At 43.2% G+C, this 20,667-nt stretch overlaps 1 protein-coding gene across 1 annotated transcript; it reads right to left on the bottom strand.

Moving 5' to 3' along the window:
- Nucleotides 1-1,962: 1,962 nt before the first annotated feature.
- LOC133919420 (B-box zinc finger protein 20-like) lies at nucleotides 1,963-3,822 on the bottom strand. The gene is made up of 3 exons (XM_062363803.1): nucleotides 3,227-3,822; nucleotides 2,720-3,112; nucleotides 1,963-2,330 (listed from the first exon to the last, which is right to left on the bottom strand). Exons 1-3 carry the CDS (start codon nucleotides 3,434-3,436, stop codon nucleotides 2,136-2,138), a joined length of 798 nt encoding a protein of 265 aa, XP_062219787.1. The 5' UTR covers nucleotides 3,437-3,822; the 3' UTR covers nucleotides 1,963-2,135.
- Between the last annotated feature and the right edge of the window lie 16,845 nt (nucleotides 3,823-20,667).

Genomic DNA, 20,667 nt, shown 5'->3' with positions numbered 1-20,667 from the left:
GTTGACATGGCCCAAGCACGACCCAGCCCGAGCGTAGATGGGTTTGGCCAGCACGGCACGAAGCCTCGGGCCTTGCCCGGGCCGAGCGTGCGGCACGGCAGACCGGCACGGCCCGACCCAGATATTTTGGGCCAGCACGAGCACGGCCCACCGCGCCATCTCGGCACGCGACGGCCCAGCGGCACGGCCGGGCCAGCACGGCACGACACGGCCCGTCCGACACACAGGGGCAAGCGGGTTAACGGGTTAAACGGGCCGGGAACGGTCCGTTTAACCTGTTAACCCGATATTTTTGTATTTTATAGCCGTTTTGTAACTGTTTGAGCTCCAAAAAATTCAAAAAAATTTGCAAAAATTACTATTTTTCACATATAAATAGAGGAGTACCATGCCCTTCCATTCCACACCAGTAACAACATTTTCTCTTTTGTTTTCTCCTCTCATTCTTGTCTCAAAGTTCTTGAGAATTAGCGATAATTTGGTAAAATTAGTTTGAATTGTTGCAAAAAAATTTGAACAATTCCAAAATCGTCATCCTGCTGACCTGCTGTCATGAAGTTAAAGAAATCTTGGTGATTTTTTTTTGCATCTTTGTTGAGTCTTATTTTATTATTAGTTTTATTACTTGATTATTTCTAACTCTGAATATTACTTTTGAAAAAGACCCCCACAGTCCCACCCCCACCACCTCTCGTCTTATCCTATAAATACCATCTCAAACTCCATATGATCTCATCGGCCACCCATCTCTCTTTTCCTAGTTGCTAGCCAAGTAGCTAATAGCCACTTAACATCAAGAAATCAATTTCATATTTCAATTCATGGATCAAGACGCTGAGAACTCGTGTGCATGGTCATGAGTGTGGTAACATTTTGAAAATATCTTTAGAGAAATTAACAGGGAACATGTAAGATTTGCTAAGTGTAATATATGCAGCAATGAATTAGGTGCCGGATCTTCAAATGGAACGGGATACTTGAGGAAGCATATTAAATATTGCAGGCAAAATTCTGGGGTCTCTAATGAAATCATGTAATTTTCGGAGCATAATCATAGGTTGTACTCTTTTTTCCTTCTAGAAAAGGTTTTTAACGAGGCAACCAATCAATAAAGCTCTTATTTATTTATTTTCTATAATTTTTTTGATTTTTTGGAATTTTTTAGCTATTATTTTTTATTTTTTTCTATTTTTAGAGTGCTGACGGACCGAGCGTACCTCCATCGTGCCGACCGTGCCGTGAGCCGACCCGGCACGGCACGATGAAAGCTGAGCCGTGCCATCGACCGATGACTCGGCACGCGAGCCGGCACAACATGACTCGTTACAGTAAACGAGCCTATCGAACAGTACTGTTTTTGGACCTACCAAGTTAAGCCCGTACCATGCTGACCTGAGTAGCCTATTTAGTCATCTTTAGATGTATCCTCCACGTTTTGTTGGTGCGAAAGCTAAAAGTTGTGCTTTCATTACTGAAATATTCTATGGTACGGTTTGACTTCTTCTCACCCAACACCCATCAATTAGGCCCACCGGTATTCAACAGCATGTTGATGCACTTCAGAAATTGCGGCTTCTTCTACAAATGCTCTTTAAATAATATCTCAGTCTTTCATATTATTTAAATATTAATATAAATATAAACTCTCATAATATTTAATGTTATTAATAGAGCCGATCAATAAATATAGACATTACTTACAGAAATTACATTCACGCTAATATATTGTTTTGCCTATATCTTGCCTCTTGGATTATGTGCTTAAGCTTCAATGTACTTGTTAGCTATTTCTTTATGTTGGATTTTATGTTTAACTTGTTTTTATGGAAGATACTAGTTTTTTCTCTCTTTCTTGATCACTTGCAATATTATTTTTTATCTTATGTGAAAGACTATTTATTATCTAAGATACTAGCACGAAGAGTGACCTTAAGTCTTTGCAAAGAAAGAATAGTCGAGAGCGACAGGAACAAGGACGCGGAGCTTTTCTCTACTACCTAAAAAGCACAAACACTCCCAAGCATCCACCGGGACGAGGACGCCCGGAAGCGCAAAAATGCACAGATAATTAGGCCCGAAACAAGTAGTAGTACACCAGCCGATGCATAATACAGATGGCACGGTCTTCCGTTCATTCACCAGTAAGAGTACGAAGCGGACGTGGTTCTGGATCTCTTGCTGCCGGCCAGCTCCGTGTACATCTGCGGCACCCACAGCTCCCGGCTTGCCCGGGCGTCGCCGGCGACCGCGCTGTCGCCGAACACCTGCTGCTGCTGCGCCATCCACGCGGAGTAGCCGTCTTGCAGCCCGCCGATCCGAGCTAGCCCTCCCTGCTCAAATGCAACCGATAACCAGGTTAGTTGCAGGTTCATGACAGTCCGGCGAGGCAATGCGTGATGCATTTCCTTGCACTGCTTTTATCTTGTGAAGTAAAAAAGACTGGTGGATCGTATGCGCCTTGTCTGAAATGGACCCTCAAGATGTAAGAAAGCTGTCCCTCGAGATATTATCGTCACAACCTGGACCAGCGAGCGTATAACTACAAACCGTACCGCGCCCATAACTGGATGGTTGGATTTGATGTGATGCCGATGCAGACATGATCGGACTATGCCGTGTTTTTGGTGTGTTCAGGAACGTGTCAAGAACGAATGGTTGGTCATGGTTTGCTAAACATTTACTACGACCTGACAATGGCCAATGGAACCAACGGACCAACCTGATACGATGCGTCCGCGGAGACGCCAATAGCAGTCGCTGAGGCGGCGGCGGCGGCGGCGGCGGCAGTGGCTTCGTCCACCAGGAAGTCCTCGACGTGCCACCCGGGCAGCGTCTTGGTCAGGTACTCGGAGATGCTGCTGCTGTCGCTCCCGTGGCTCGTGGCGGGCGCCGGCGGGGCCGCGTCGCCGGCACTGCAGCAGAAGCTGCTGCTGCTATTCTCGTCCTCCGACGGCGGCGCCGGGCATGCGGCCGGCTCGGCGGAGAGCCTCACGCCGGTGAGCAGGAACCGGGTGTGGCGCATGGTCAGCTTGCTGGCCGTGTGCACCGAAACGTCGCAGTCCCGGCACAGGATCGCCCTGTCCTCCTTGCAGAACAAGATCCCTCTCTTCTCCTGCACGGCGCACATCGATCGATCAACAACACATATCAGTTTCGGCCGTCGGAATTAGACCCGCTCAGAAGCCAGAACACAGGACCAATCGTAAGATTTGCATATATATCGAACCTGGCAGATGTCGCACAGCGGAGGAGGCGGCTGCTGCGTTGACCGCGACGCGGACGGCGCCGGGTTGAGCAGCGAGAACCGGCGGTGCTTGCCGGCGACCTTGTTGGCACGGTGCACGCGGCGGTCGCACGCGTCGCACAGCGCGGCCTCGTCGGCGCAGCAGAACACCGAGGCCGCCTCGGCTGCGCACACGTCGCACAGCACCTTCATCCTCGCCTCTCCTTGCTTTGCTTGCAGGGATCGTTCTCTCGACGGGAGAGGCAGCTCAGGTCAATGATATGGAATCGCTGGAAAGCTAACTGTTGCAACCTCGGTAGTAGTACTTACTAATACTAGACCGGTTTAGCGTGGAAACATATGTGGGGGCTATATGCCCTTTTATATGCCGCGCTGAGATAACTCGAGGCTATTTGTGTGCTAAGCATGGGTGATTAGGTGGTGTGAAGATTTGCACTTTTGTTATGGTGATGAGGATCTGCATTGAAAGATTGGGAGGTCAAGGGGTGATCGGGTAGGCCGGAGGCCCGATCTACCGTCCTAGGCGTTGGCGACCGTGCCGACCTCGTGTTAGGCGCTGCGTCTCGCTCAGATTGGGTTGGGTCATTGGGTCAGGCGAGTGGACTCCTGCGTTGTTACATCTGAGCCATCTCAGGCATCGTTGTCCATGTCTTGTGTTTGTCTCTGCTCTGCGCCTGACCTGGCTTTCGTGACGGGTTTGACGGTACGGCACTGTGAAGTGCTGTGTTAACTGCAAAGGAACATCATCGTCTCCGGCGGTAATGTCATTCCTATTCATGTGACGGTTCTGCTGTTGATCAGCGGAAGATGGCTAATGTGGCTATATTACTGTGATGTGCTCATGTGTAAGATTGTGGCTATCGTCCTCACAGGATAAAGTATCGTGGAAATGAGATTCTGGTACACCGTGAAAGACCGTTTGTGTTTTAGTCTATAAGGTTGTGATGGAAAATTGGCATTGTTTTCAGATTAATTCAGAAGGAAATCATTCTATTTCCATTTATTGGTAAGTTGACTAATATGGTCAGGTTTTGAAGAACATGTTCCTATATATCGGTTGCTTGATCTGGTGTTGTTCAGAGTCCATCTATGTTACCGGTGAGAACCAAGACTTCGCTCAAAGAGGAGTGAAGATTAAGTAGGGTCAGAAGGCCGGGTGACATGGTTGTGCTCAGGACTGAGCATGCTGAGCTCAGTGGCAGGTGGATCTAGTTGAGTCCTGGCTTGCGTAGGAGGTGCAAACTAGTGAGCTCAGACGGATAAGGTGTTGGCTAAAGATCTGAAGATTTATGGGCACAAGAAAAGGTCAGAAGAACGATTGGCACAAGAGGCTGTTTTCTAGGTGAAAAGCAGCTGGAAAGCTCAGCTGTTATTGGAACACATGGAGATTGTTTACTGGCGCACAGAGCTCTTTGCTTATCGAAGCATGCACGGAGAAGGACCTTATATACATGGATGCAGATCAAAACTGGAGTAGCCTCCAAGTCGTGATCAAATGGTCAGATTAAGGAAGAGTAAAGGCTACGGAAGCACACAAAAAAAGGAAGATTCCCTATCTGTCTAAGCGATCCCTCCTTCAGGCTAAAGCATCATGGGCAGGAAGGAGAGGTGAGAAATGAGATAAGGTCTCAGAACCGCGAGGAGAGTTTTTGACTTGTTTTTTAGAGTCATTCAGCTTTCCAAAAGTAATGAAAGGGTGTTTGTTGTCGCTCTCGTGCAAGATTTGTTTATTCTTCCTCTCTCTTGTGTTTGCAATCTGTTTTGGATTGATTTTGACATTGTGATCCTTCTTTTGTTAAGAAAAATGATCAAGCTTATTTGATGCATTCTCTGCTGTCTTCGGTCTCTTTTTAGCAAGCTGCTTACTGTTTCATTTTAGTTGTTTTCAGAATCAAATAGAGATGGAAGGACTTGAAACTGAGATCTAGAATCTCTTGTTCAATAACTTCTTCATTATCCTTTGATTTTAAGTCAATGTTGAATCTCTGCAGAAAGAAAAGGGGCTGAATCTGAAAATACTACATTCACCCCCATGTAGATCTTTCACACCGAAACACTATTAGGGCATTTTGGTTGGTCAATGAAAGTATTGCGTGTTGCCTTTCGGATTAATAAGAAAATCAGCTAATGTGATTTTCTAGTTTTCAGGTAACTTCTTTTGCTCTATTTTAAAGTCACTTTTTAATTAAAGCATTTGGATAAAGAATTTAATTTTTTAAATGAAATAAAGAACTTACCATCACCCTCACTCCCCTCGCTTGCTATGCCACTCATCGACAACAACCCAAACCCTCACCCTATTGCAGTTGTTGTCGTCACCCCACCGTCTTCCCTAAGCGCTACCACTTGCCACCACTCTAGTTGACATTAACAGTACTATCAATTGAGCACGTCATTGCATTGCCTTCTTTCTAAATCCATCATGTTAGTGTCGTCTCTGTAACAATTATCACCCCGCTCACAATCATCATCGTCCCATGTGGACCTAGCCTACCGCCCTCATTGCCTGCATCTAGCTATCATGGACACCATTGACTAGAGCATGAATTGTGAGGAATCCATGGTTGATCAAAGGTAATCAATGGACTGCTAAATCTCAAAATTAACAAGTCGGGTAACACAATACCTATATTTTAATAAGAAGAAGAAAGTGCCACTAAAATGAGAATGCATATGAGAAACTAGGTGTCATTAAGAAGAAATATGCATCTAAGTTTGGACTTAAATTTAGGTACAAACACACTCCAAAAAAGGTACTCCATGTTTCTTTAGGCATATTAGGATTTGAGAAAGTGTTTAAAAATATATTTTGACCATTCAATTATTTTACAATATGTTATAAACTACTATAAAATATATACCGTATAAGGTTTTAACTTGTGAGGTGGCATTAAAATTTGCCTTTCATGGCGCATATCTATCTAACCAGATCACAACGTTCAGAACCACGGACAAATTTATTACTAGTACTTTACAGATTTATGTTTATCTTTTACCAATATTCCTATAAGGAAACTCATGTTTGGATTGGACGTGATGGACATGAAACGGACAGAGGGTGACAGGTTAGGTGCGTGTGATGAGGATACAGATCATCTGTAGTATAGTGAAAAAAGCATTAAAAGTCACTGACATAAAACCCGTTCAGAGTGGAGGTCTGCACCATGCATCGCAGAATGGGCGCTCTGAGCTCACATCGTAAAGGGCATCCTACAACTTGGTGCCTCTTGCTCTGATCCTGTCTCCCCCCACCCCCACCCCCCCCCCCCCAGTCCCACTTGCATTCTCGCATGCCGTTTCCAGATGCTGCTCTCATCGAGCACGATAAGTTCAGTGCTCCGGGCGCAAGCAGCCAACGCAATGTGCGGATAGTTACTGCCGAAAAAGTAGTACGTGGCAGTATGGACAGGGTAGAAAAATGAATCTGATTCTATCGTTTGCACCATATGCTAGGCGACACATGACCCGCTTTTTTATCAGCTAACAGTACCCAGATCCTGTGTAGAGAAAGGTGTGTGTGTAGCAGACAAGCCATTCGAGAAACTTACTCTGGCCAACATGCAGGCGCTGTAGCCATGGGACGCTCTTTGTATTGTAGCATGTGAAATGTGCCGTGCAAAGAGAGGATAAAAAAACTTTTTCCGATTATCATTTATGCGACCGGTCCATAGACCCAGTGACAGTGAGCAGGGGGAAAAGGAAATACGCAAGATATGGTTGCGTCCTTTGGGAAGCAATAGTGACGTTTCGAGCTCGGGAAAAAGTTCATGCTTGTCCTCAAAGGAAGAAAAAATCCGTCTTCAGCTCGTCTGCGCATCCCATTCAGAAGAGTTCGCAGCGCGCAAGCAAAACGAAAATGAACGGAATCTTGGTCCAGCCGGGTGAGATCAGGAAGTCGGTTTAGCGAGAGAGAAAGAGCCCCCAAATGGCCACTGGCCTCCATAAACAAAGCGCGCTTTTCCAATCATGCGAGCCAGTGGGGCTGTGGACGGGATGTGGCAGGAGCAGAAAGGGCGGGGATCCACCGAATCGCCGCCGGGATCTACATGCGCGGCGAGATGGAGGCAAAAGTGGACCGAAAAGGCCAGTTTTGGCCGCATCCGCGCACCGCTTTTGCCCGGTTTCCGCGGCTGGGGCGCCGTAGCTGGTAAGCAAACTCGGCGAAGGCAACGCGGACGCGACCACGGGGGGCACGCGGACGCGGGCCGGTCATGTCAGACCGGTTAAAGAAACAAACAATCACATCTATATTAGCTCAAAAATCAACCTTAATATATAGTAATTTTATTGATAACAATTATTATACTATTCATACTTAATTATATTAAACGATTTACAAAAGTGATATGCGAGGCTGAAGAACTAAATAAACTGTAACGAAATTAAACGAACTATAAAGATTTTAATTCTTTATGACTTTCACATGTATTATCGACGTAAAAATTATTTTAAAATGATTCACCTTTAGCGTACTCTCAATACTTTATCTATCTAAGTGTCTAATGATAACAAAAATAAGTACTTATCGTACTCAGTAAGTTGTGAAAAAATAGTATATATATAAAGACTTTAACAAAAATATAGCTAAATAACCTTTTTGCATAAACAACATTTAAGTAGAAATAATTGAAAAATAATAATAATTAAGTGAATGATAAACTACCACAAGATTACATCCATCTTGACTTAACCAACAACTGATCATCTCAACTAAAATTTCATCCACTAAAATTGAACACCTCAATCATAGTTTTCACTACTACGACTGACGACCCTCAACTATGATTCTCACCATCATAGTTGACTAGACTAATCAAAACATCAAATTATACTCATGGTAGATTTTCAATGCCGGTTGTTACTCTCAGCATGATTGAATATTCAGTTTTACCTTTGCAGAGGTTGTACTTTACCCATAAGACGTTTCTTCCCAATTTGTCGAGCATTTGTTAGCCGACGAAAAAGTCTTATACACTACCAAGGTGTGCGTTAGTAATCCACTACAAAGCTTTTATAATGCCCCTCTCAGCATATTTCTATCCGCTAAGGTTTCACCGTCTCGTGATTCCACCTCAACAACGGAAGCACCCTCTTATGCCTTACGGACCTAAGAAAATCCATCTCTTCCATTCCTTGTACCACTAAATGGTCTATATTATGCTGAGAGTAAATCAAATTATTTGTCTAGACCCGTCACATACCGAGCTTATGGTTGTACTGTAAACACATAAAGGTCGCCCCACGAACCAATCCTTAGATTTGAGCAAGACTGCCACTTTTCCCAACCATACATCACCTACCGATCATACTACATGCTTAAATCTCTAAGCTATGTTGCTACAAAAATTATTTTATCATATTTTATCATTATTGCATAGGATAATTATCATGTTCGTAGAGCAATTGTTATGACTTCCATCCCAAAGCAAGGCTAAGCATCATCTATCCTTCCATAACCTAAAATTATACTATAGCGACAAGGATGATAAGAAAATTAGGATAAAACCTAACTCTTGGGATTCCTAACATATTATTAGTATGCATATTTGTAAAATAAAATATTTGTAAAACTAAGATAAATATGTTCAAGAACACAACTTGTCTTCACTGAACATAGTTGGGTCTTCAAAATCCTTATCCTACAGACCTTCTAGCTCCTCTAGAACGTTGGCATCTACTTACAACATACGCGAAAAATAATAACATATAAACATCAAAATCTAAAAAGAACTAAATATCACACAACAAACATCATCACACATAAGAACACACTAATCCAGACAAATCCGACGAAAGAACAAATCAAAACGGAACTCAAGGATGCCTCTAGCTAGGTCGGTGATGGCGCACAACGATGGTTCTCCTCTGTCGGTGTCGTGGACGAAGCTCCGCTGACAAACGGCGATTGAGCTTGCCTCTAGAAGCTTCCTTGCGCTCTTGCGGTACTAGCGAACCCTTCGGCGGAGACGATTGGGCTACAACGATCGAGATCGACGGTGGTGGCTTTTCTTCACCGGTGCAGCGACGGATGAAGCTATGTGGCGGCTCTCAGGTTCTAAAACCGATGGATGGTTTAGGATGCTCTAGGGAAGAGATATCGGGTGCTTTATATACCCAGAAGAGATAGGGATTGTGGGCGATTTGGACTCAATTTGAACAACAACGGCTTTGATTTGAACTCGGTTTAAACTCAAATTCATTGGAGATAAGGCGTCCTTGGTCGTGATTTTTGCTTATCTGTAGCTGGCGAGCTTCTGCAAGATCTTCTTCATCGAAAGCACGTCGGACTTGCTCCTTGGCCCGTGGCCGACTCGAACTTTCACGGTGGCGCAGCACGGCGGCGCGCGAGAGCGAAGGAGAGGGGAAAGACAGGTTGAGGACGGACACATGGGTCAGGTTGAGGAGCTGGGCCAGGCTAAATCAGGTCGGACAGGGAGCCGAGAGGGAAAGAGGGGTGGACTTCGGCCTTTCAGCACAGAAAGCTTTTTCTAATTCCCTTATATATATATACATATATATACTTTATATATACTTATATTAGCTCATAAAATCAAACAATCAATCAAGCAATTAAATATATACATATATACACACTTAGAATTATATGGTTTGACAAAATCTTTTATTTTCTTTACAATTACTTTTTTAACTTTCCTGATTTTAAAATTTTAAGCTGTTACAGGACAGCAATGAGCACGTCCATCCCGCTCCCACCAACTTAGAATTATATGGTTTTACAAAATCTTTTATTTTCTTTACAATTATTTTTTTTAACTTTTCTGATTTTAAAATTTTAAGCTGTTACAGACGGCAATGAGCACGTCCATCCCGCTCCCACCAACGACCAACCCATCACACCAGCACAGCAAGGCCAAGGAGCTCGCCCGCGTCCCCCCGGCAGCCATTGGCCAACGACTCGACGAGACGGACGGATAGACGGACGGGCAGGTGTGATGCTTGATTGATCGATTTGCCCCTTGCTTAGGCCATTTGAGCAGGTCAACCCGCTGCCTGCGGAAAAGGCTCGGAGTCTGGGGGGTCCAAGCAAACTGGTTATCTCGTATCTGCTTTTCGGGGAAATTTACAAGGTTCTTGTGCAGTACAGTGCGTACTAAGTCATTAGAGGTTGTCTGTGTCTGTGTGGTTGGAAATTTGTCAGAATTCTATACTTCCGGAGTTTCGATCCTCCGAGGAAAAGGCCTTGCACACTGTCGCACTCACAGAAACTTCCTTGGGAAAAGCTCCTGTGTATGTTGATGTCTTCAGATCCTCCGAGGAAAAGGCTTCAAACATATTTCCGTGGTCATGATTTATGCACAGAAAAAAGGCCTTGCACACTGTGTGGTCTGAGAAAAAAAATGCTTACACGATATCAAAATTCTTCAAGCATACACCCACAAAAAAAAAAACTTCCAGCATGCAACTGGGAATTGATGCACACTGTTTACCCTTTCGTGGGATTGATGGAAAAGGACAGCAAACGAATCCAACTCCAGCTAACGGAAAGTAACATCATGTGTTTGTGTCCGCTTTTAACACAAATGGTCAATTCTGAATAATTGCCCTGCATAGAAATTAGTTTGTGGGTATTTTAGTCATAAGAGGTTGCTATTATAACCATGTACAGTTTTTCCTAATGCAAATACATCTTTGACGTGACACTCAACTTGAGCCGGAATGAACATGACCGGCCGGCCCTTTGGGGTGTGATGTCAAACTTGTCCGGAACTATTCATGGAGTTGTTTGCAAGAAAGGAACTGGAAGAGGAAACCCAGCCACATAGCGTGCCGACTACGAACAGCATTGAAAGACGAAAGCCACCGATCAAACTAGTCAAAGAGCCAAAACTCAAGCTTTGACTAAATTATATAATATATCGTTGCTATCCTGTGCACTTTTCTGCAACAGCATGGGCACGCACTGCGCTTATTGCCGATGAAGATAAGGTATCTTCAGTAAATACTAAAAATTTATTCTCTATAATACTATTACAGCATCACATAATATTATTATAGTACTTTCTATTTTTTTTCATCTCTAACGATTACTATTTTTCTTATTTTCTATTACTCTCACTCTTTTTTTACCCACAATCATCTTCTATAAACAATGACAGAGGCATATGAGAGAAGCGGCAAATATACGAATGTCATCCAGAATCCACAACACTGTTTGAATATTGTAGCACGTGAAAAAGGCTCTGCTGGAACTGTTTGCAGTGCAGAATCCACATTGGACACTGTAGCATAGAAAAAAAAGGGCTCCGCTCGAGACGGCCAAAGGCAATCACGGAATGACAAATTCACGCCATGACAAATTCGTGCGTGGCCCTCTTTTCACCATCGGGGAGTCTGACACCGACACGTATATATCCTATAACAAGTAAATTATGGATTTGTAGGGTACTTAGTCAGTACCCTGTTAACACAATGACATAAAAAAACTCTCCAGTCCATGTTAGCCTTGCTTGCTCTAGGCATCCTGTGAGCCTAGCATTCAGTACAACAGTTCTCGTATTCTGTCATTGTCAGGTTTTGCTAAACCAAGATCCAATCATCCAAACCGGGATGGCCACTATTTTTTTCTTCGGTTATAATGGGAGGTCAGAGCTATAGCTCCTCGTGCAGCTGTTTTAAAATTGGTGCCCTCGCCTAGTCGTGCCGGAATACTAGTACGTACACAGCAGTTTTTTTAAAAGCGTCCAGGACCAAAAATTATCGGTGCAGAATCTTGCGTCCAGCGTCCTAATTCGTGGCATGTGCTCCATTTCCCGGAATCGGGCGCGAAAAGCGAACTTTTGTCATTTTCCTATTTTGAAGCCATGAGCAAGAGCACTGCTCTTTTTTTTTTATAGAAAAACGGGAAGGATATATATATATAATGGATGGAATTAACATTACATCCTGCCTCTTGCAGGGACCCTGACAGAAGTACAAATTACAAACAAGTCCTTTTAAGCTCCACCTGGTTACCTTCGTCGCCTCGATTGAAATCTCCAACACTCATTACTCCACCTTTCGGAAAAAGGTAAAGAAGAATACCGAGGTAGAAGATTGAAGCCGAATCCCACACGGACAAAGTAGACTGAAGTTTTAGATGCACCATCAGTGGCATGACAAACAAGTTGGCATGCGCTTGAACCACTGCTCTTTCAATGTCATGCTCCTATAGTTAGCATGATTTTGATCTCCTTGTCCACTGAGGAGATATTGTGCTGCAGCAAGTACTCGCTGCCTTCTCAGATTACATAAAGTTGACGGCTAAACAAGGAGTTTACTTGTATTAAAAAAAGAGAGTAAATTTTACAAAACTATTACTATTTGCAACTAACTATTATAAAACTACAACATTTACAATGACTTTTATAAAACTACAAGTACTTGATCTCACAAAACTACAACTATTTTGCATAAAATAGTTGTAGTTTTGTGAAACATAAAAAATATAGTTTTGTAAAAAAATGTAGTTTTGTGTTTACTATGGGTACAAATACTTGTAGTTTTGTGAAACTTATTTTTAAAAGTTGTAGTTTTGTAATAGCTATATATAAATAATTGTAGTTTTGTGAAATTTACACTTAAAAAAATGTTTCATCTGGCATCGTTAGTTATGGCCGTATGGCGTGTTACAGGCTTGCAGATTGCACAGATAGGAATACGATTAAGCAAACCATTGACAAGGAAAAAAAATAGTTCTCCAAAAAATTGACAAGAAAATCAATGGGTTCAGAAGAAAGGGCCCTTTTAACAGATCATAGCCCCCGTCATTTGGGCCCGTTTGAGGATACAGCTCCAGCCCAACCTAGGAACAAAAATACCAGAATACTAGAATAGCGTGCTGGTTGATCGCGTGGGCTGAATTTTATTTGGGCTGGGCTGGTTGGCAGCCTACATGGTACATTGGTACAGCCGTCCTGGATTTTTTATTTTAAAATTTGAAAATTTCAAATTCCCATTTGAAAAATAGTATGAATAGGCGTCTGTGGCCTGACAGAAGGGCGATAGATGTCTATCACACTTCCAAAGGACGATATATTTTTAAAAGTAAACCTATCACACTTCCAACGAACATGTTAAAAATGAAAAATACAGCATTCCATTGTTCTCAAAATTCAAAACGTTACTTGTATGTTCTTTTTGTTTCTCGTTGTATAAGTAACTTTGAGCTAAAAATTTTGTGAGAGCTAGATGATAACATTCTAGTTTTTTAAAGATTTTTTCATGACTATTTACATAGTGTTTTGAATTTTAAGTAATGGAACGCTTTATTTTTTTTAACATGTCGTCAGTTAGAACGGTGATAGGTTTATTTGGGCAACCGGCGCTTATAGTTGTTATTTTCAAACGGATGCATAAAATTACTAAATTTGAAAAATTAAAATAAAAAAGTTCCGCAGTCCTGCCTAGACATCCGAACTCTCCTTTGGCCCGTGTCTGGGCTTTGGCCCGTTGTCATCAGCTATAACGCCAAAGAAGTGCAAAATGAAAATTGTGCATAGCGTCGAAGTGGACCAGCTTAGCCGTTAGCCGAAGTACACACAGAGAGCAAAGAAAGGAGAAAAAGAAAGGGAAAAGTAAAAACGCACCAAGGTGTCCAAAGCATCTTGTAATGGTGATAGCTGTCCCTGAAGCAGCGGCTGAATACGTATCTTTCGATTTTCTATTAAGGTCATATTTATTTTCTACTTCTAATTCTATTTTTACTGTTGTCAGAAGTCCAAACAAGCAAAATTCTAAAGAATTGATTTCTATAGTAGGCAAAAGTCTACTTCTAAGTAAAATACACTAAAGCTGAGAAACTCGTAAGAAACGTTTTTTAAGAAGCTAAAATTTATTGTAAAAACCGATAACCTATTCTTTAAAACTGCTTTTCAAATAAACCAAAACACATTTTTTTTTAAAAAAAACCCAAACAAACAGGCCTAACTCCCTTCACTCCTTCTGAGCTGAAGACATGGGAAACAGAAAATCTGCATCCATTACCACGCTTTTTCGGTGCCCTCACTCGTTCGCTCCTACCTGAAACGCTCGGCCGGCGCAGGACAAAGGCTAGCAGCAGTCGACTAGTCGGCAAATGGAAACCACCTGTTCTTTTTAGGAATTCTGCTAATCACCTGTCCAAGAGCTCTTCCTGAAGAAGTAACTGAGCTATAAAAAAAAAAATTCGAAAAGGTATGCAGTAAAGTCTCCAAATGCAAGATCTGCCTTCCCACTGATATATCGCTTATCCCATTGATGCAATAAGGTATTGATTGAACTTTAACCCCAGGGGAGGCACTCGCGTCACCACCCACAGGCCACAGCAAGTCATGAACCGCTCTGTCTGAAGGTGGCCAGCTCCCGGATTGAGTGACCTCACTGCGACTGTGCTGGTGAGCTACCCCTGCACCCATCGACCCCAGCGAGAATTAGTTAACTGAGAATTGACCCTCTCCTTCGTTCGTCCCCTCTCTGTCCTGGAGGCTAACTGCCATCGATTGCCGTCATCAGCATAGGCGTCGGCGTCGGTCAGCCAACTACTGATCGAGATGGGTCTTGATTAGCCCTGGCGTTAGCGCAACCAATTACTGCGATCCCGATCACCATGTCGCTTGCGATCCGTGCCTTCTAATCCAGCGTTTGCTCGCTGGGAGGTAATCTGACAACGCCCTGTTTCATCTTGCAGGCCACACGTTTGCCTGAGGGATTCGTTTATTACCCCATGATTCCATGCAAAGGCAAACAAGATATGACGAAGCCAGGGGAGGGGGAAGTATAATACCATTCTAACCATAGGCTTTATCTACTTCATTGGAGTCATCGACCCATGCATTAACTAAGAACGACATTTCTGCATCTAGCATGGTGGGGGGGGGGGGGGGGGACTAGACTGGTCATGTGTACTTATCTGAAACTACAAAAGATATCCAGAATTAATACATGGGCCAAGTTGATTGGCCGGCCACAGATGACTGTGCGGGCACTGGTGCAACCAAATTGATCCATAGCATGTGGCATAACCGCGTAAGAAATGAATGGACTAGAGCCACACGTTTAGCGTTTCAAAACCTCCACTTCTTTACGTGGTGGGACAAGATTTTGCCGAGATGCTTCCCAAGAGCTTCTTCTTCTTCTTTTGGAGAATTAGAGCTTCTTTTGAACGTGTCAATTTGACGGACGCCATGTGTGGCTGCTAGCTGTAGATATTCTGCACTCGCCTGAAAGCTCAGTGTCACTCACGCCGGCTCTACATGTGGCATACTGAGCCAAACTCTCATGACCTGTGTAACGGAAAATGCCGCCAGTCAACTAGCACCAGCTTGGGAAATTATAATCGAGCCATGGACAGCCTAAATGGACCCGTAGATAGCCTCTGCTCGACGTGCTCGTCGAATAGAGTCAAAAGCTAGCAAATTCGAAGAGAAATGGAACAGAAAGATGGTCCAATATACTCTGCGTCGCGCCACAAAGAAAGAGCAGAGCAGGCAAGTGAAGAGGGCCGGGCAGGCTCCTCAGCCTGCCTACTGCGAGAGTGCAGAGGCGTTCCGTGGTCCATGCCATCTTTTCTGCCATGATTTGTGTGATCTTTCGGTGGCCGCAGTTTAAGGCACAAGAAAAGAGCACGGTGTTCTAAAAAAGTCCCGGTATAAATAAATCCCCATGTGTTAGCAGGACTTCAGGAATACAGATACTGCTGCTAATGATAACGTTACAGGGCAGGCGCTAGCCTTTCGGACGACATAAATCATTGGAGTCCCACGGAGTACTGGCGCAATTTTGTGCACAGCGTACAGCACCCATATTGGTGCCTTTTTTGGGTGATGAACCTATGTCACCCCGGTTTCAAAAGAATTATTTTGGATGTATATTAGGATTAAATTTATATATATATATGATGATGTTATAAGTGAAATTATTATAGTGTTATTACTAATAATAAGTTTCTATACAAAAGGACTTATAGGTCTTGGAGAAAAACACTAATATAAACTAACGGTAGTAGGTCTTTTATCTACAGGCGTTATATGAGGAAGCGATAGTCTAGAACATCGTCTCTGGGTTAAAATCTTCCTCCTCCTAGAAACTCAGCTCTATAGTTTGGGAGGTCCTCGAAGTCTTCATCCTCTAAGTAGCAACAAGTGTTTGGAAGAAAGTAAACGTGAGTACATAAAGTACTCAGCAAGTATGAGAATGTATGACGTAAGGGCTTAAAACAAGAAAGATTTGACTTAGTTTTACTAAAGATATAGCAATCCTAATTATAATGTGTGATGACGCCAACATTAAGAGAAAGAGCTCAATGAATTTTATCTGACTACTAAATTCACTAGATATTCCATATCCAACTATCAACTCATTAGATTACCACCACCCGATTACCAAAATCAATCATCTAAGATCCCCCTCTAATCATAAAGAAGTCCAAACCCGCTCGTTACATTGAACACGGCTAATATATCAGTTTTACACTCTGTAGAGGTTGTACATTTTACCCACGAGTTGTGATTCCTGTGTTGCTTCACACTTTCAATGTGTAGAATAGGGGTCTCACTACAAAGCTTTTACAAAGCGCTTCCAAATTTGTATGCACCCACTAAAATTTCACCACTAACAGGATTCACTGCATAGCCCCCCTATTGTGACACTCAACAGCCAACTTATACGTCTAGAATAAGGAGGATATCTAATTAATTAGTCAGGTCGTACCCATATAAGCCTCGTGGTTACGTTGTTGTGCCAGATTACATGTCCATGAACCGGTCCTTAGGATATAAAGCAAATACCTACACATCACCTAATACACACACAATAGCCATACCAACTAGACCAACCTGCCTAGATCCCTATTGTAGCGAAAATAACCCTATTAGTTCATGATTGTGATTGTGGTTATTAACAATAAAATAGTCATTGGGACTAACATGTTTATCAAGTATATGATTTAGTAGGTCTCATGTATGCAATACATGAAGAAGCCATCACAGTCGAGACGAAGATGGACTGAATTGGACAAGTCCTAGAGAATAGAAGACATCAGATAGTCCAGTGCAGAAGAAATTGAACTCCCCATAGCATCTCTGACAAAGGGGAGAGAAGGCTAAAAACTTCACTGGATAGTTCGATGCTCAGCAAGGTGTAGCATCGGAGCTTTATCTGCAGAGAAGAACAGAACAGAAGAAGCCACCAGATAGTTCGGTGTTGATAAAGAAGGTGCACGCCGTAGTATTTTTGAAGGTCCGGTGATTAGAAAAGATATACACCGGAGCAATTCTTGTAGAGAGGGTTATAGGTGTTGAAGATCGGATAACAACAAACTGATAGGTTTGGTGGTGGTAAGTGAGTGTACTGGAGATTTTGTCGGAGCATTTCTTGCAGAGGCAATTCCAAGTGACGAAGAACAAAGATGAACTAATTGGATGGTCTAGTGTCAAGAGGAAGTGCACTGGAGGCTTACACTGAAGTGTTTTACATAGAGAAGAAGTGGGGCAATCTGGCTCAGGATAACTCACCGAATAGTCTGATGATAGAGATGAAGTATACACCAGAGTATCTGGTGTTCAGGATGACTTTGAGTGGGAGTACAATGGCCAGTTTCTGAATGTATACTCAACATATGATTCGGTGTTAGTACTACTGTTCTCACCGGATCATCTAGTGTTAACAACTTTTCTGAGTCATTGAGAAAACGACTAATTGGTAGGTTTGAGGCTATAAATACCTCTCCACTCAGTCATTTGAAGGTGTGGCATGCTACTGGTGTCCAGAGAAACACAGAGACACTTGAGGAGACATCCAAGCTATTAAATTACTTAATATGATCATTCAAGACAATCAAGCACACATTTAGTGAGTGATTAGTATTTATAGGTCTAGAGAGAGTATTGCTATGTGATTACTGCCTAGAGAATGGCTCAAGAAGTGATCCTAACTTGTACCAAGTGGTATATTGGTGCCTTGGAGTCTTAGTGACTCGCTGGCACCTTGAGTCAGAGTTGCTCAAGCTTGTTGACCCTCCGACTTAGTGTGGAGCAGCAACAAGACACGTATATGTGGACGCGGAGACCCTTGTCTTGGTGGCTCAAGCTCCGAAGTGAAGACAGCAATAAGTGATCAGGAGAGAGGTCAGTGGTGAGACCTTACCTTTGTGGCTTGGTGGCTCATCTGGGTTGAGGCATTGTCTTTATGACTTGGTGACTCAAGAGCTGTGACCGGAAGAGTCTTGACGGCCGAGAGCATATCCTGGTGGACATCTAACGTAGATTAAGGATGACATTCATGCCATCGATACCACGGGATAAAAATCCCCTGTGCCAAGTTTATTTTCTCTAACATCTATATGCTTCCGTATTTATATTTGTGCATTTACTTTCCTAGAGTAATTTTCTAGGATTGGTTATAGGTTATAAACCTTTTGAACGGCAGAATAGACATATTAGATAAATTTAGAGCACATTTAGATAGAAAATAATATAGATTTATCTTGTAAAATTTTTAGAGCCAATTAGGTTAGTTTTTAAGTGTCTTAATTCATCCTTCCCTCTTAGGACATTATCGATCATTTTCACCTATGATCCATGTTGCTGCAAAAGATTACTCAAACTGGTTCACATTGCATAGACTATTTAATATATTAACATTTAGACCATCCGACTCGACAGCATGACTAAGTATTTCTACCCTTGACACCCAAACTACAACGCAAGTGACAAGAATAATCATGAAAGAATCTAGTAAACCCTAGCAATAAGATTCATATTGATAAGCATGCAACTAAAAGTAAAAGACACATTTTCCTATAATAGGGTTAATGTGATTAAGGACATTTGCCTTCAATAGCGGGTTGCTCAAACTCTTTAAAAATCTGGTCCTACAGGTTCACGAATTGCTAGTCTCCTATTATATTCGCGAACATAGGAAACAAGCAAGTAGAAACATCTAAAAAAATACACCCAACAGCATCAAAGCACTATAAAAAGCCTACTAATAAAAAGTACTCGTTAATATAATCGCGTGAGCGTAAGAGTCACCTAAAATGAAGCTAAAACGGAAGAGTTATAAGGATTTTAAGCTACATGGGTCTTTCTGAAAAAGAACAAGGGCTTTTTGTTAAAAATAGCAAAGTTATAGGGACTTATTTGTAAAAGTTCAGAGGGCTATATGTAAATCTATTAAACTTTAGGGGTTAAATGTAAAATAACAATACTAATAGGGTTCTTCTGTGAAACCAGAAAAGTCTAAGGACCTAAAAGCATGTAATTTTAGAGAATAAAAGAGTTTATTTTTGTACTGAGAATCCTAATTGTTGTGATGATTGGGCTCAAGTTGATGACGTGGACATGCCACATAGGACAAAAATGCTGAAATGGCGTTTACGTGAGAGTTGACTGGGCCTATGGTCTCGTGGACTGTCTAAGGTGGCATGGTCCATCGGTCCATGGTGAACTGATTATAGAAAAAAGGGTATGTGATCTTGGCTCTAGGTTTTAGATCAGACAGCTCAAGACGGTTGGGGGAATGGGCGACCGACAGTGGCTTGGAGGATGGTGGCACATACACGGGCATGGCTAGAACATCACCGGAGAGGCGTGCTACCACACTATGGTGCACTAGGACCTACGATGAGTGGTGGAAAACGAAGAGAGGCGAACGGGGATCTCACCGAGGGCGTCACGCTCATCGAGGAGGCCTCGGGGGCGTCTGGCGACAGCGAGACGACAACGGTGAGGTCGTTGTTCGAAAAGGGCTCGGCTACGGCGATGGAGAAGCGGAGCCGAGGGTCGTGAAAGCTCGTTGGGGGTCCTGCAAAGCCGAAGAAAGGGTTAGCGGACCTCGAGGTACAATTGGGAAAGCCTGCGATGGTGAAGAGGCGACGAGAGTCACCGGAGCTTGGTGAGGAGGTGGTTCCGGCGGCGGAGGTAAGAATTTGATGGTCGGGGAAGCCTCCTTGTGCTCCTGCAAAGCTGAGGGCAGCCTCATGTGTGCCAGGGAGGGCTTGGCTGCGTCGGTCGACACTCAGTGGAGCTCAGTGAGGCGGCAATGGCGGCTCGAGCGAGATTGGGGACGGCAGGGTTGAGGGAGAACGAGAGAGTGGCGGGGGGCTGGGGTGGCTTTATAGGCACGAGAGGCTGGGGCGTTTGCGAGGTCATGGGTGTGCGTCGACGGTTTCGGTCGAGCGGTTACGAGCACGGCGCATGAGCGAGTGGATGGGAAGACTAACAGATAAGTCTAGGCTGGGCCACGCACACAGAGAAGATAGGCCACCCCAACGGGAGAAATAAACGGGTATCACAACCTAATATGTCATTAGGTAGATAAACCTACTATGGTATTTTCTCTTGAACTGATCATAATTTTTCTGAGTCCCGACCATCCAAAAATGCGCATCCATAAATTAGTGAGAAGGGGGATTGCTCATTTCAATTTTCCCTTGTATTCTCACTCCA

The sequence above is a fragment of the Phragmites australis genome, chromosome 5 (assembly GCF_958298935.1).
Source record: "Phragmites australis chromosome 5, lpPhrAust1.1, whole genome shotgun sequence".
Lineage (NCBI taxonomy): Eukaryota > Viridiplantae > Streptophyta > Magnoliopsida > Poales > Poaceae > Phragmites > Phragmites australis.
Note: the sequence above shows the minus strand (reverse complement) of the source record. Positions and strands in the feature narration are given on the sequence as shown.